At 38.2% G+C, this 13,996-nt stretch overlaps 1 protein-coding gene across 1 annotated transcript; it reads left to right on the forward strand.

The window, feature by feature from the left end:
* The first annotated feature begins 6,114 nt into the window (after window positions 1–6,114).
* atpaf1 (ATP synthase mitochondrial F1 complex assembly factor 1) lies at window positions 6,115–12,112 on the forward strand. Its single transcript, XM_022753072.1, has 9 exons — window positions 6,115–6,329; window positions 7,547–7,655; window positions 7,978–8,040; window positions 8,543–8,605; window positions 8,759–8,809; window positions 9,436–9,483; window positions 9,786–9,881; window positions 11,298–11,405; window positions 11,560–12,112. The coding sequence occupies exons 1-9, from the start codon at window positions 6,115–6,117 to the stop codon at window positions 11,740–11,742; spliced, it is 936 nt and encodes a 311-aa protein (XP_022608793.1). The 3' UTR covers window positions 11,743–12,112.
* Window positions 12,113–13,996: the final 1,884 nt, after the last annotated feature.

A 13,996-nucleotide genomic window follows, 5' to 3' on the forward strand; every position in this document is an offset into this window, starting at 1 on the left:
CAGGTGATTAGTGAAATATGAACCTGAATTTAATTTGCAACTTCAGTTTCATTATTTTGTCTGATCAGACTTGATGTTTAAGGTGCAAAACAAAAGCAGCAGACGAAGGAAAATGCTAGTTTCAATATGATAAAATCTTTGAAAAAAATTTGTTGGGGTGTTTGCAGTATTCAGTGTGCAAACTACTTCTCTTTTTCCTCTTAAATCCTCCCTCATTTCTCTTGTTCTGTGTGAGCTGCTGGTTCAGTGTTTTAACCTTAATGTCTTTTAATGCAAATGAAAAAAAAAAAAGGTTAAATTTCAGGTCTGAGCCAGAGAAAGCTGCGAGCAGGCAGCTGCTGTATCTCTGCCAGACTGAGACGACTGATCGGTGCCATAAAAATTCAATTTGAAAATGCCTCACATCCGAGCAATGTATCCTGGGTGTGTTGTTCATTTTCTGTTTTTGAATATAATGTGTTAAGATTGTGTTTTTGCAGGATTGTCAGTGTGTAATTCAGGGTCAGAGGTCAAATTAAAGATCCGAAGAAGACGTGAAACTCCAAACCAAAGCTGCAAAATGTTCAAATGTCATTCAGCAGCTCCTCAGTGTGTCCAGCGTCAGAGTGAGTGATGCCTGCCACAGGACGCCCTAATAACTCTGTGCATGAATAAATAACACATACGTATAACACATATGTACACATACACACACACACACACGCACACGTACAAGCACACGCCCATGCAAACACACACACACATACACACACACACACACAGAGCTATCGGCTGAGCAGTAGAGCGGGTGTCTTGATTCCTAGACAGACACACTCATGCACTTTTAATGGGATCCCTCTCTAAAACGATGGGATTCCTCTGCCAAGCTTTTCCTCTGAGTGTGTGTTTGTGTGTGTGTGTGTGTGTGCGTGTGTGTGTGTGTGTGTGTGTGTGTGTGTGTGTGTGTGTGCGTGTGTGTGTGCGTGTGTGTGTGTGTGTGCGTGCAGGAGGCGTGGATGAGGGTCATCCACCGGCCCAGGGGTGCGATTTTAGCTTGCCAGAGGGATGGTAAGTGAGTGGTCCCAAGACCCCAAAAACCCCAAGGCTTGAAATCAAACCTCATCGCACACGTTATCCACTCGCCACGGCAGACTGAGACCGCACATGAAAATATCATTGAGCTGTTCATAACATGAAGCAGAGTCATTTTTAAGATCTGCAAGAAAAGAGGTTTTTCACATTTATTTAGGCTCCTAAACTCTTGTTTCTCCTTCAAATTTCACCTTTTTGTCCCTTAAATTAAGCAAAATCTCAAAGTCAATATCTTCTGGATTATAATTCTGTGTGTAACATTCAAGAACCATGTTTTTATGGCTGCATCCCTTCCCTCAAATGTAAATATTCTAGACAGTCTGTGCAGCATTTTGTGCTAATTTGCCCAAAAGCAGAAGTTCAACCCTGCTGATCTGCTGCAGGGTCAGTCATTACAGACTCAAGCTCTGCAGCCAAACATTGTTTTATTTTATCATTTTAGTTGAGATCTCAAAGTTTTCAAAATATCAAATCTTTCAAACTGAATATTGTGGAAATGTGTATAAAATAATGGAAAAGACCTGTAGGGTATTTCCACCTGATGGAGTTATGCAGCAATAAAAACTCAAATTCTTAGCTGAGAAAACAATCTCACCACAGAGTCCATTTAGCAGCTGCTCTGGCACTTTCTGTCACAACACATGATCTTCATCAGCAGATGGAATTTGCACAGTTGTGGTTGAACTGTAGATGTTAGATGGGTAAATTATCTGAAACCTTCCAAATATGTGTTCATACACACATATTTGGATGTTTTTGGGAAATTAAGATGATACACAAGACATTTAGGATTTAAGGTAAAAGTCTCTATTTTTGGAGGTTAATTATATTTAAAATATGTCAGAAGATAAGTAGCCTATTTATTACCAGCTATTCTCACATATTTTACCACACCCTCATAAACTCCTCCGTTTCCCCCTTAAACCGTGCTGTAGGTTTCTTTAAATCTTCTTATTTCCACAGAGACGACATCACACATTCTGTATCTGCTTCTGCCAACACGAACTTATTCTGAGTAAAACAGTCAAAACCTCTCAGTCTTGTGTCTGGTTGTAGGGTTGCAGCTATTTATTATTGTTATTATTGATCAATATGTTATTTGCCTTTGGATTAATCAGTTAATCCAATTTTTTTTTGACTTGGCACCAAACTGTACAATTTTCTTACTATTTTATTAAAAGAAAAATACAGTTTTATTCATGTGTATTTTTGTTATCTCTCTCTTCCTACATTGTGACTTAAAGTTTGTTTAGAAGCAGAATATAAATCACTTGTAATTCATTCAGTTTTTGTTTTTTTGGCCCCAAAACAGTCAAATTTTTAGATATTTAAATGTCAGAATAAAAACTCAGTGTGTATGATATGTAAACTCCCCCTCCTGTCGTTAACTTCCCCTAAATCCTAAATATTACAGATGATGATATTAGCTGCAGCCCTGGATTACAGACTATTTATAGTTCCCAGGGTCCTTGGTGATGATTAAGGTATTCAGTTTACAGTGATATAAAACAGAAATAAAGATCGTTCCAGAAGCTGGAACCAGAGAATGTTTGTTATATTGGTTGATGAATGACTTTTGTAATGATTAATCAATCAAAATAGTTGTAAATCAGTTCTCTACAGCACGAGTTTCTGATGCTGCAGGTTAAATATGTTCATTTCCCCTCTGTATTTGTCAACATTGTTTGTTTTTTTTTGTTTGTACTGAATATTTCAGCTCTGATAAACCTCCATTTCTACACGCCTATTGTTCTGAAGGTAAAAAACAGTTGCATTATGTGTGTGTGTGATTTTTGTGAGAAGGAGATTGAATAAAAAATGAAATGATAGAGCAGCTGTTCCATATTTATTACATGGAGGGCACTTAAAGGCTGAACACAGAGGAAATCTGTGCGTGTGTGTCGGCTGCTGCGTTACATGTCTGAGCACGCAGCAGCAGCAGTAGTGTACCAAATGTTTGTGGTTTTTGCTTTTGCTTTATTTATTTATTCATTTATTTATTTGTTCTCTGGTGAGCGGGATTACCTCTGAATTATGGAACAGTCCCCTTTCTCTCCTTAAGTAAAAAATAACATCTGTCCGGCAAATGGAGAGCTTAGTGTTTCTCTATAATTAATGGTAAAAGCCTCCAGAGCCGCACATAAAATATACATCCTCCATGCAGGACCCCCATAACAAAGAGAGCGAGGGAACAGAGAGGGGGGGTGTGGGGGCAGGGTCATTGAGAGTGAGAGGAAGAAAAGCATCGAGATAGCAAGAGGAGATGAAAGAAACCAGTGGGTGTCTGACAGCAGAGAGGATGGAGATGTGTTTACAGACACAAAACACAGAGTAAGTAAGCGACTCTATTCTTGCAATATCACCACATACAACTGATCAGTTAAGCTGCTGTCAAGACAGTTAACATCATGTCTGCTTACTCCAATATTGTCTGTTGATTTGTGTTCAAATCTGGCCTCCGGTAAACAGACTAGCTCTCCCTATAAATGAAACCAGATCAGATTAAAACTGACCATGAGATTCATACCACAAGTTTAGTTCAAATCCACGACCACTTCCCAACTGTCACCACCTGTTTTCACACCTGGACAGGTGCAGCTAACGCCCCGCAGACAGAAAGAGCTTCACCTTCACACAGGATTTAAACTAGAGGGACACTCGGCCTTGAAAGCCTTGAAACAAACGTTACAGCCCCCAGTGGAGAGTCTGTTTCGATGGCGTGATCAAGGTGTGATGAAAGCCTGGTGCATCATCATCTCGTCCCCGAGGCACAGAACACTCAACCATGTTGGCCCCCACCTGTTAATTACACATCAGTCACGTAGTGTTGCAAAATAACTGACATTTGAGTTATTGAGCTTCAGTATCAAAATGCAAAAAAAAATGAGTACCACTTTACAATAAGACGACCCTTATAAAGGATATAGTTTCTAACTAGGTTATTAATTCGGTCCTTAACACTTTATAAATCATCAATAAACAATTATAAGCAAGTTATAACAGTTTTCACACGTTGATGCAGGCTCACTATCTGGCAAGATCAAGTTAATGCTTACTATTACTACCATTTATAACTGCTAAAGGAAGCCTTGTAGTTACTCATTAATAAATACAATAAGGCTCCCCTTTACCAGCTGTGTTATAAAGTGTTAATAACGGAATTAATAACCTTATTATAAACCATTTATTAATCCTTTATAAGGGTCGTCTTATTGTAAAGTGATGCCAAAAAATGTAGAATGACTAAAAATACCAGTGATTGCAAACATTTTATAAACATTTCAAAATATGACCCAATGCAAATATGTGAAAGGGAAAAAAATTAAATTTATATTCAGACTCTTCTTCTTCTGTCTTTGTAAACTAAATGTAGTTTCAAAGTTATTTTGATATAGCAGTTTGAACTAATAATATCATTATTGTTAATATTACTTTAATGTTGATATTGTCATTAACATTAAAATAAATGAACCTGCACAGCTATTGTTTAGTGAACACAGGACATTGATGAACAGCCCTGGTGCTGATTAGAAGGAGTGTATATTAGATAAAACACCAGACCATCAGCAGTAACATCGAGCATTAGGCAGTGCTGTCATAAAAATCAGCTCTAACAAACTCCAGTCATCACTACAGCTTTATCTATAGAGGTCATTTAGGGCCAGGATGTTTTAAAGCAGTTAGGAAAGTTAGGAGCTAAAGTTACTAACATGTTTTCATTCTATCTTACTATTAGATTATGAAGAGCAAAGTTAGCAAACTAATGTTACCTGCTATAACTACAAACAGTTTTTTATTTCTTGAAGATGGAGTTTTGTTTGCCAGCGTTCTGCATTCACAGATATTGTCCGTAGTGCAGTGTAGAGCAGCTGCCATGTTTACGCACACTGAACGCCATCGTCATCTGCTGGGGCCCAGATGCACAGTGAACAGCTCCCAGCTGTTTTATTTATTGATTAGTGATTGAAAAATGATTGGCTGTGGAAAGTAAACACAGAAGCACTCAGACAGTCATCAGTGAAACACACATCTCATTAAATTTACAGCCAGCGTGGCGTCTGTCAGCCCACACACACAGACACACACTCACACATAGAGGCGTAAGCATATGGGTTTATGAACACGGTGGAGAACAGAAGAGCATCTCTCTGGAGGATTTGAGCAGATTGTTTTCTGTTTTTATCTGTTTGTTTATTTATTTGTCCATCTGAGCTATAATGAGCTGCAGTGTCAAGATACCAGTGAGGGCTCTATTGTAATAAATGCTGCTTTTATGCATAGTAAAGAACATTCAGGTGGGTTTCAGTGAAAGTCTGTAGTGACCTCTACTGGTCACAACTTGTCAGGACAGTGACTCAAACAGCTGAGGCAGATTTGAAGACCCAGAGCCAGAGAGCAGCAGGTTCAACATCTGACAGAAAGTCTGTTTTGAATCACTATTTTGTCTTTTTAAATTAACATCATTACATTTTCCACAACCACAGATATATTAATTTTTTCTATTTTTCTGACCACAGGAAAACTAAGCTTGCTGTGTCATCAAATATCACAAACATTCATGGTATTTTATGGTTTGTTTGTTTTTGTTTTATTTCATAAACAGAGTTTTTAGTTCCCATCTTACTTTTTTGTATTTCTGCTGTTTTTATGGGTTTTTTTTTTTATTTGCTTATTTTCAATTGTTAGAAGTTAATAAAACATTATGAACATATATTAAAGAAACTCCTTTGGACAAATTAATTGCCTTCATCTTATGTTTTATTATTATTATTATTATTATTAGTAGTAGTAGTAGTAGTAGTAGTAATAGTAGTAGGCTATTAATTGTCTTTTCGTGTTTTTATGATTTAATGATAATAATAATGATAATGATAATGACAATGATAATGATAATAATGCTTGTTAGACTAATAATATTGCAAAAAGATAACTTTTTATCATCTTTTTATTATGGCTAATCTCATTGGTTTACCGACAATTTGTCAGTTCCCTTCCTTTCCCGGAACAAATTTATCAAAGCCGTTCCCCGCCGGAACAGTATAGATGTGCGACGGGAGCGATGGAAAGATGGCGGCTGCTATGGTACAAATGTCATGTTTGTACCGGGGCATGTTAGCGGTCAGGACCACCGGCATCAGGACGCTGTTCCCCGGGCTGGTCCCGGCGCAGTTCCGAGCCTTCTCGGTGCGGAAGGAGCCGGAACTGGAGGAGAACCCGTTCTACAACAAGTACCAGGACAAGATCCAGAAGCTGCGCAGGTCAGCGAGCTAACAGCGCGAATATCCGTTCAAAGAAAACGTTATTTTAAAAGTACTTTCTTTTTCGACGTGTGTAAATATTATTTAGACAATTCCAAACGATCAATATGAAATTTTAACGATATAATGATATTTTCGGTTAAATTATCACCAGTGAATCACGTATAAAATGATCTGCAACTTATTTCTCATCTAACTATAACCAGTTAGGAATCGTTATGGTACCACATATAATTTGGGAGGATGGAGGGGTAATCTTGAGGTGTCATTTGTTAAAGGTATGCCCACCCCATTATTATAAATAAATCCCCCTTTACACCCCAACCTAATCAATAAGTTTAAAAGAAAAAGTGATACAAGACTGAGTATATGATGCTGGTTAATGTTACTGTGCAGATAAGGCTTTTTATTATGAGTAATTCTCTGAATTAATTTCTTGATTAACCGTTTTCACTATCAGATGTCAGAAAATCAAGGGCTGAGGTTTGTTCTCAGCATCGAAAGGGACAGAATAACCCTGCCACCCCTCCAAAACAAAGACGACTTCTTAATGTTGTCAACCGTATGTTTATTAAGATCTGTATTTACATCTAAATGAAACTATGCACAGTAACAGAGACTAAGAGTAAACTTTAGGAAATTACTTAACAGATATATAATATTTTTGCCTCCAACATCAACATTTTTATATTCAGTAGGCCTACCAGTGCTGCAGTTCCCCTTTCCCCTTGTGACATGAAAATGACATGAAAATCATAGATTATTAACTTTTTAATATAAATAAAAGATGTGTTTTTAAGATGCAGTCTGTTATCATGTATCAATTGAGATGCATCATGTTATCATGTTCAGTTTAACAGAATCTACAAATATGTAAATATATTTCAAGTGTCAAACTCACATTAATCATTTTGCACAGTTAAGTTCTAATATTCAGCTGGGTAGCATCAGGGCAGGCAAGGCAAACAGTTAGAGTTTAAAAGCAATGTCTTGCATTTCCTAATGTAAGCACTTAATTAAGTTAGGCCCTTTTTTGCTGTTGGATGAACTTCTAACTTCCATCGAACACAATCAAGGAAAACACCTTTTTATGCTAATTTTTCAATGCTAATTATACTAATTGCCAATTATCACCACATGTTGAAGAGTGAAAGGAGATTCTTAAACTTTAAACAGTCGCTTTGGTGTTTCACTGATTTGTCTCGACTTGTTCTCAGCGCCAAACCACAGGAGTACAAGGACCGACTGGAGAAACGTCATGAGGCCAAGAAGGAAGTGCTCGGACACTCGAAGCAGGCGGAGTTTGTCAGGCTCATGGAGCAGGAGGTGGAGTATCAGCCGAGCTCAGTACAGGACAGAACAACATGAAGTTCTGAGAAATCAAACAAAGTCAGAAGTTTAAACACAAACGCAGTTACATACATTTTAAGCACTTATATATTTTTTGTAATTGATAACTGGTAACAAAGTGTTGAAAAGTCCTCAGTAATTGATTAAAATCAGTACTCCTGTAAATTCATATTCAGTATTAACATAATGCAGAAGGATTAGTGAATATGTTTCCCTGGTTTCGTTTCATTTGCCCGTGTCAGCTCTTGATCACGCTCGTATGAATGCGATTTGGCTTTTGTTGTGGGAATCTTTGCAGTTGGAGAAAAAGGACAAGATGGCTGCCGGCGATGGAGCAGGTGGAGGCTTCACAAAGAACAAGGTGAGATGAGAGGAGGAGCTGTTTAATCTGCCTGATGTTACGTAAGATTGCTTTTAATTTACTTTAAATTCATTCCGTTTTATGGTTATATTTTATGGTTTATATTTAGGTCATTTTTAATTGATTTTTTTTTTTTTATATTATTACAAAATAATATTTAAAAAATCTTAAATTTCAAATGCCTCGACACGACTGAAGTCAGAAATTATGTCTTGAAATTGCTAAATATATTTCTGACCAATGGTAAAAAATAAGTAATAAAATTAAGAAATCAGCGTTTTTACTAAAGTGATTAATTGAATTGTCACAGATGAATTTCCTGATGACAGACAGAATCGTGTTAGTGTAATTTCTGTAGCTCTTTATTCACTTTGCGGCCCTGCTCCCTGGGTGGGTGAGTGATGTGGTTGTGTGTCGTCTAAATAGCATTTTAAAGGAAGTGGACTGAGTGTTGTGTTCTGTGTGTAATGGTAGAATCACTGTGTAATTTGCTGTTTTTCAGACGCTGGGCTCCATCCTCAACATGGACATGATCCAGGACAAGACAGGCGAGGAGATTGCTGAGGTGAGTCTGTGAGGGGGGAGGGGCGGGGTTAGCATCAGTCAAAAGTCACTTACTCTGATTTAATCTCATACAGCTGCATCACTTCCTGTAGTGTGGTTTACTTTGGAAGCTGAAACTCGTCTTTGTTTTGACCTTTTTGTATTTTTCTCTCAGCTTTGGATGAAATATTATTCAACCAAGGACACGATCAGCGCCGTCATCCCGGTGAGTTTAACACCAGAATCTCAACACAGACTCTCCAGACTTATTTCATTCACCTCTTCAGTGCTTGAACTGAATTTAGAAACTTGGTCTCCTGCCTTAAACAACAACTCTCTGCCATCTTTTATCAAGATCCACAATGCAACTAAGTGATAGGCTTTTATTGTGTCATCCTTGACATATTTATAGTTGTCTGTGATTTGATGTCCTGTTTCTTCTGTTGTCAAAAAAACCAAACCAAACATTTGGCAAAACATTTTATTTAGTTAATATCACATTAACTTTTATTTGGACTTGCTCAAATCACTGCTAAAGACACATTATGTTTTGCTCCTGTGTTTGTTTATATCTGTTTTTAGTTATTTCATGTCACGCCTGGAAGTGTGGAACAAGTGATTCTTCTTTTGCTGCTAATACAATTACAGATTATTATTATTTTTTACCATTAATTATAATTAGATGTGCACAAAAATTGATTTGTTTTGCTTTTGATATTCTTATGTAACTGTATAACACACTGGACAATGAAGCTTGTAAAAATGACATTGTTTGAGAGTCTTACAGATCCAACAATGATGAACAATTAGCATTAGCACATGTCTAATAACCTGTCTTCATTTGTGTTACAGACTCAGATCTACGACATGATTGTCAGCAGGTCAAAGTCCTGCCCGATGGTAAGATCACAGCTGCTCAGTCTGAAACATGTTGATGAAAAGCTGCAGAAACTAAACTGGAGCACTGAAGTCATCAGTCTGTCATTATAACTAAAAACACTGGTTATTTTGTGAACGTTCACTTATTCTGCTCCACAAGATGAAATTATTTCAAATCCAGTTCTGGCTAAACGACCAGATGACCAGAACTTGAAATCATGAGAGCAAGTTATTAATGATCTGATCCTGAAGCACGTCCAATCAATCAGCCAGAATCTCATCGCCATGGTGACCCCTCTCAATTTGGTTTCCTTCTCCTTCAGTTCCTCTACGCTTTGCCTCAGAGGGAAGGTTACGAGTTCTTTGTGGGTCAGTGGTCCGGACACGAGCTCCACTTCACCTCCCTTATCAACGTCCAGGTAAACTGCTGCGACACTGACACGTTCACAAGCTGCCGTGACACTGTCTGAGCCTCTAACGGCTCTGCCTTCATGTGCAGGTCACCCAGAAATACAATCAACCAACTTCATCCCTTCAGTAAACAGCTTTTAAATTCATGCTGCGTAGATTGTTGATAGTATTTTAGCTGCATTCCAGCAATGAAAGATGCTTCGTCATCTGTGCTGTTGTCTTCGTAAAGTTATAAATTAAGTTTTTAAACCGAACACAAATCTAAGATTTTTTTTCTGTCATGTCAAAACGGTTAAACATAATGATTGCAGTGTAATGTGGGAACTTTGACATCGGTCCAGGGGGCAGATGCAGAAAACTCTGTGTAGATTCATGACTAAAACTACGTGTACCAGAAATATACATACACATTTCTTTTGTTCAGAATTATAAAGCCGTGTGCACGTATGGTTCTGCTTTATAAATCTCTCTCATTGAGAAATTGGGCGCATGTGCACGAGCCTCATTTTCACTCCCACAATTAACCATAAATGGATGAAGACACTCACTTAATCCATCAGTTTGCATTAAAAAAAAAAAAACACTATGCCAGAAGTTATCAGACACAGGAGAAAGAAGAACAATTTCACTGACACAGTTAACTTTAGTACAGTCACTGCAAATATAAATTTACTCTGAACCTAATTTATTGGGACTAGAGACGTCTTAACGAGGCTCCACACACGCTCTAACACTGATTAGTAAATATTAAAATAGTATGAAACAGTTCACAGAATGACTCGCAGTAAATAATAAGGATATTAAACGATGCTGAAGGAAACATTATGGATTGTAAAATTGTTTATTACTGTGTAAACGGTAAAACTTATAATGATGATAATGAATGGAGCTCTATGAAGTTGGTTATAGTATTTTATGTTAAATTACGTGTCTCGGCTTATTTTGTATTTTCACTTCACTGTAACTTTGATCGCTTTGGAAAACCCTGTGTATGCATGGTCAAAGGGCTGAGGGAGGTGACACATTCTGTGTTTATAAGTACTATTATTTATAATAAACTACTATAATATTTATGTGCGGGAAATGACGTACGCATGGTTTTTGTGTGTACGCGTCATTTATGCATTTGGCATCTACATGCAGTCAAAACTTTAAAAACTTTAGTTAAAATGAAGTAAATGATTAATTAATTACTAAAACTGTCCTTTTAGAAATGTTCATATTATTACAGAGCTGCATCCCAACTTTCCCTCTAATCTTTGAGGGTTAGAGGGAACTTTCATCCTTAAAATCAGCAGAGTGTGTAATATTTAACAAGCTTTTGAACAGCACTTAAAATGAGATAAGTAAGTAAATAAGTATTTTTTTAGCTCATGCTTCCTGGAGGTATTGGTCACAGTTTTGTTCTTCCTGTTGGTGTCCAGACGCTGGGCGAGAACGCTCCCAGTCAGCTGATCCTCTACCACTACCCAGACCTGAAGGAGGAGAAGGGCGTGGTCCTCGTGACGGCTGAGATGGACCCAAAGTTTATAGTAAGTCCTTTGTGAAAGGGTGGTGATTTATGCGACGGCTGTCCACATACTTTTGTCCATGTATTACATCAGAGCTGGACAACAAAGTAAGCTGATGCATCAGTCGAACTCTGTCTGGCATGTTTAACTGCCCATCTGTCCTTCCTCTTCCCAGACCGTCCACCAGGCTCAGTGCTTGGCCAATCAGGTGCAGCTGTTCTACGGCACACAGAGGCAGGAGACGTACCGATTGGTGGAGACGTTCAACCACCAGCCTGAGGACTTCAAACACATGTTGGTGATAGCAGAGCTGGAACAGAGCGGCCTGGGGTCAGAGGTCGCCCCCAGAGGCTCGTAGGGAGACTGTAGTCTGCTGTAAGACCGCCTGCTGTCTGATTCCCAGGAACTGTTGGGCTTCATTTAGTGTCACAAAGTGATATCTGTGCTTCTCTCCACTGGGATTATATCGTCTTCATACTGTGTATAAAGTTTGCAGCAAGAGCTTCAGGGAGCACAAACCGCTTCTCGTGACCCATGAACTCTGTGTGGGACTAGATCACCTCAGACATCTGCTTCACACTGTTTCATTGAGAATAATGTAGTAATGAAAACTTCAATAATAAGTGTCCTACTCTCCATATCAGACTGGACCAGAGGGACTTTATTAGCCCAGGAGCTATCCCACAAAACCCGTATGACATTCAATAAATCATCTTCAAAACACCAAATCTTTCAATCTGATCCATTTATTTTGAAATATAACCAATAGTTCTTAAGAATCTGCCAGATTTTTCCTCCTGTGCTTAAAAAAGTCAATACAGTTTAAATACAGTCATTAACAAGCACATCATCAACATATAGCATATCATTAAATGTCTAAATCAGTGGTTCCCAACCTTTTCAACTCACGGCCCACTTTACAATCTCAAAAATGTTGGCAGCCCACATCTGACCACATAACGGCACGGAGGCCAAACAAACACTTCTCAGTGACTGAAATGTAATGACTGAACATTCAGGACTGAACAGAAAGCAGGGGAAGCCCAATGTTTCTTTTTTGTTTTGATGGGTGGGAGGTTACTTGTCTTCCTATTAGTGGCTAATCACAGTGATAGGTTTTATAACGAGAAGGAAAAAGAAACAATGAGGAGAATTTAAACAGTTTTTAAACATAATTTTGTTAGAAAACATTTAAAAACATTATTTGTATATTTTTATTCTTTTTTTTTTATATAATTATATATTTTTTACCAAAATTGTACTGTTTGGCAAATGATTTGTCGGCCCATTTGTAATACCTTTGTTGCCCCTGCCCACAGGTTGGGAACCACTGGTCTAAGTGATTGTAATCGACCCTGCATCTAATTCCCACAGTAAAAGGACAAATCGTCACAAAAATGAATGAAAGCAAATCGGTCCTTTTCAATAATCAGTGTTACAGCGATCACCATAGTTTTCGTGTCCACTCTGTCGCACAGATCTGTGACGCTCGAGTAAAGTTTGTTTGAATCACACTGTCACACGTGCACTTGTCTTTCCAACATGATCTGGGTTTTACTTGCCTTTAGGAAACACGGACAGGTGGTGTTTTTGTTTTTGGTCACTAAACTGTGACTGGAGAAGATATTTTTATGAGTTTTGTGCTCATCTTGTGTGAGCTTTGTCTCACTGTGTCCTCTGAGTTGATGCGGTACAAACATTTAAGGTGTTGAGGGTTGGGGTTTTTCCATAGTTTTGGCCATCGCCCTTGTCTGTTATTATAATTATACTCACCACTTTAATCACTGAGATCTGGGAATACAACCTGATTAATCAGTGATGTTGCATTCTCAGATCTCAGTTGTAATCTGCAGTGTGCACTTTACTGATGCCTCCACCGGGGGGTGACAAAGTCAGATTCTACAAACGTTGGCCTAAGATGTGTCCTGATGAAGATGTCAGGGCTGCTGTGAAAGCAGACCTGACTCTGTGATACGTGAGGACGTCACCCTGAAGGTATGTACAGTATGAATCTAACCAGATTATATAAATGACAAGACACCAGAGTGGTGCTCTTACACTGGATGAGATTTTAGTTCGTTCACACATCGTAGGTCAGCAGAGACCTTTTGCAGCAGCTTTTATTTTTCAGCATTATTTTTACTTCTGTACTTGACACTGTTGATTTATTTCAGTGCCAGGACGAGGAGGACTCAATCCCCAAGACTGTCTCCTCAAGAGGACGTCCACGTCCAAGGAAACCTGCCACGTTTCTCCTTGTGTTTGCTCCATCGTGCAATAGTGTCCACAAGCTCCGTTCACAGGTAAAGGATGCTTTCAAACACATAAGTATTCCCCTGATTATCAGAAAATGCATTATATTACATTAGACTAGATAAGACTGGATGAGCAGTTTCACAGCAATTTCCACTGAAAATGTTTTTTTATGCCAAATAACTGAAGTGATATGTAGGCGCTTTGTCAGTCAACTTTTCCTTTGGTTATATTGCCCCTTAGTGCTCCTAAAAAAAAAAATAAATCATATTTTGCATGTAGCAATTTAAGACTGTAAAAGAGTCTGTTTTTTATAGTACAGAGCCAGCGTTTGAGCAGTTCTCTGATCCATTTTACTA

The sequence above is a fragment of the Seriola dumerili genome, unplaced genomic scaffold (assembly GCF_002260705.1).
Source record: "Seriola dumerili isolate Sdu_G_001 unplaced genomic scaffold, Sdu_1.0 BDQW01000189.1, whole genome shotgun sequence".
In the NCBI taxonomy this organism is placed as follows: Eukaryota; Metazoa; Chordata; class Actinopteri; order Carangiformes; family Carangidae; genus Seriola; species Seriola dumerili.

Excerpts from the sequence above, each read along its gene's own strand:
- atpaf1 (XM_022753072.1), top strand. The coding sequence starts at position 6,115 with ATGTGCGACGGGAGCGATGGAAAGATGGCGGCTGCTATGGTACAAATG. Across the intron at positions 8,041-8,542 it reads GAGGCTTCACAAAGAACAAG|ACGCTGGGCTCCATCCTCAA; the intron begins GTGAGATGAGAG and ends GCTGTTTTTCAG. Across the intron at positions 9,484-9,785 it reads GGTCAAAGTCCTGCCCGATG|TTCCTCTACGCTTTGCCTCA; the intron begins GTAAGATCACAG and ends CTTCTCCTTCAG.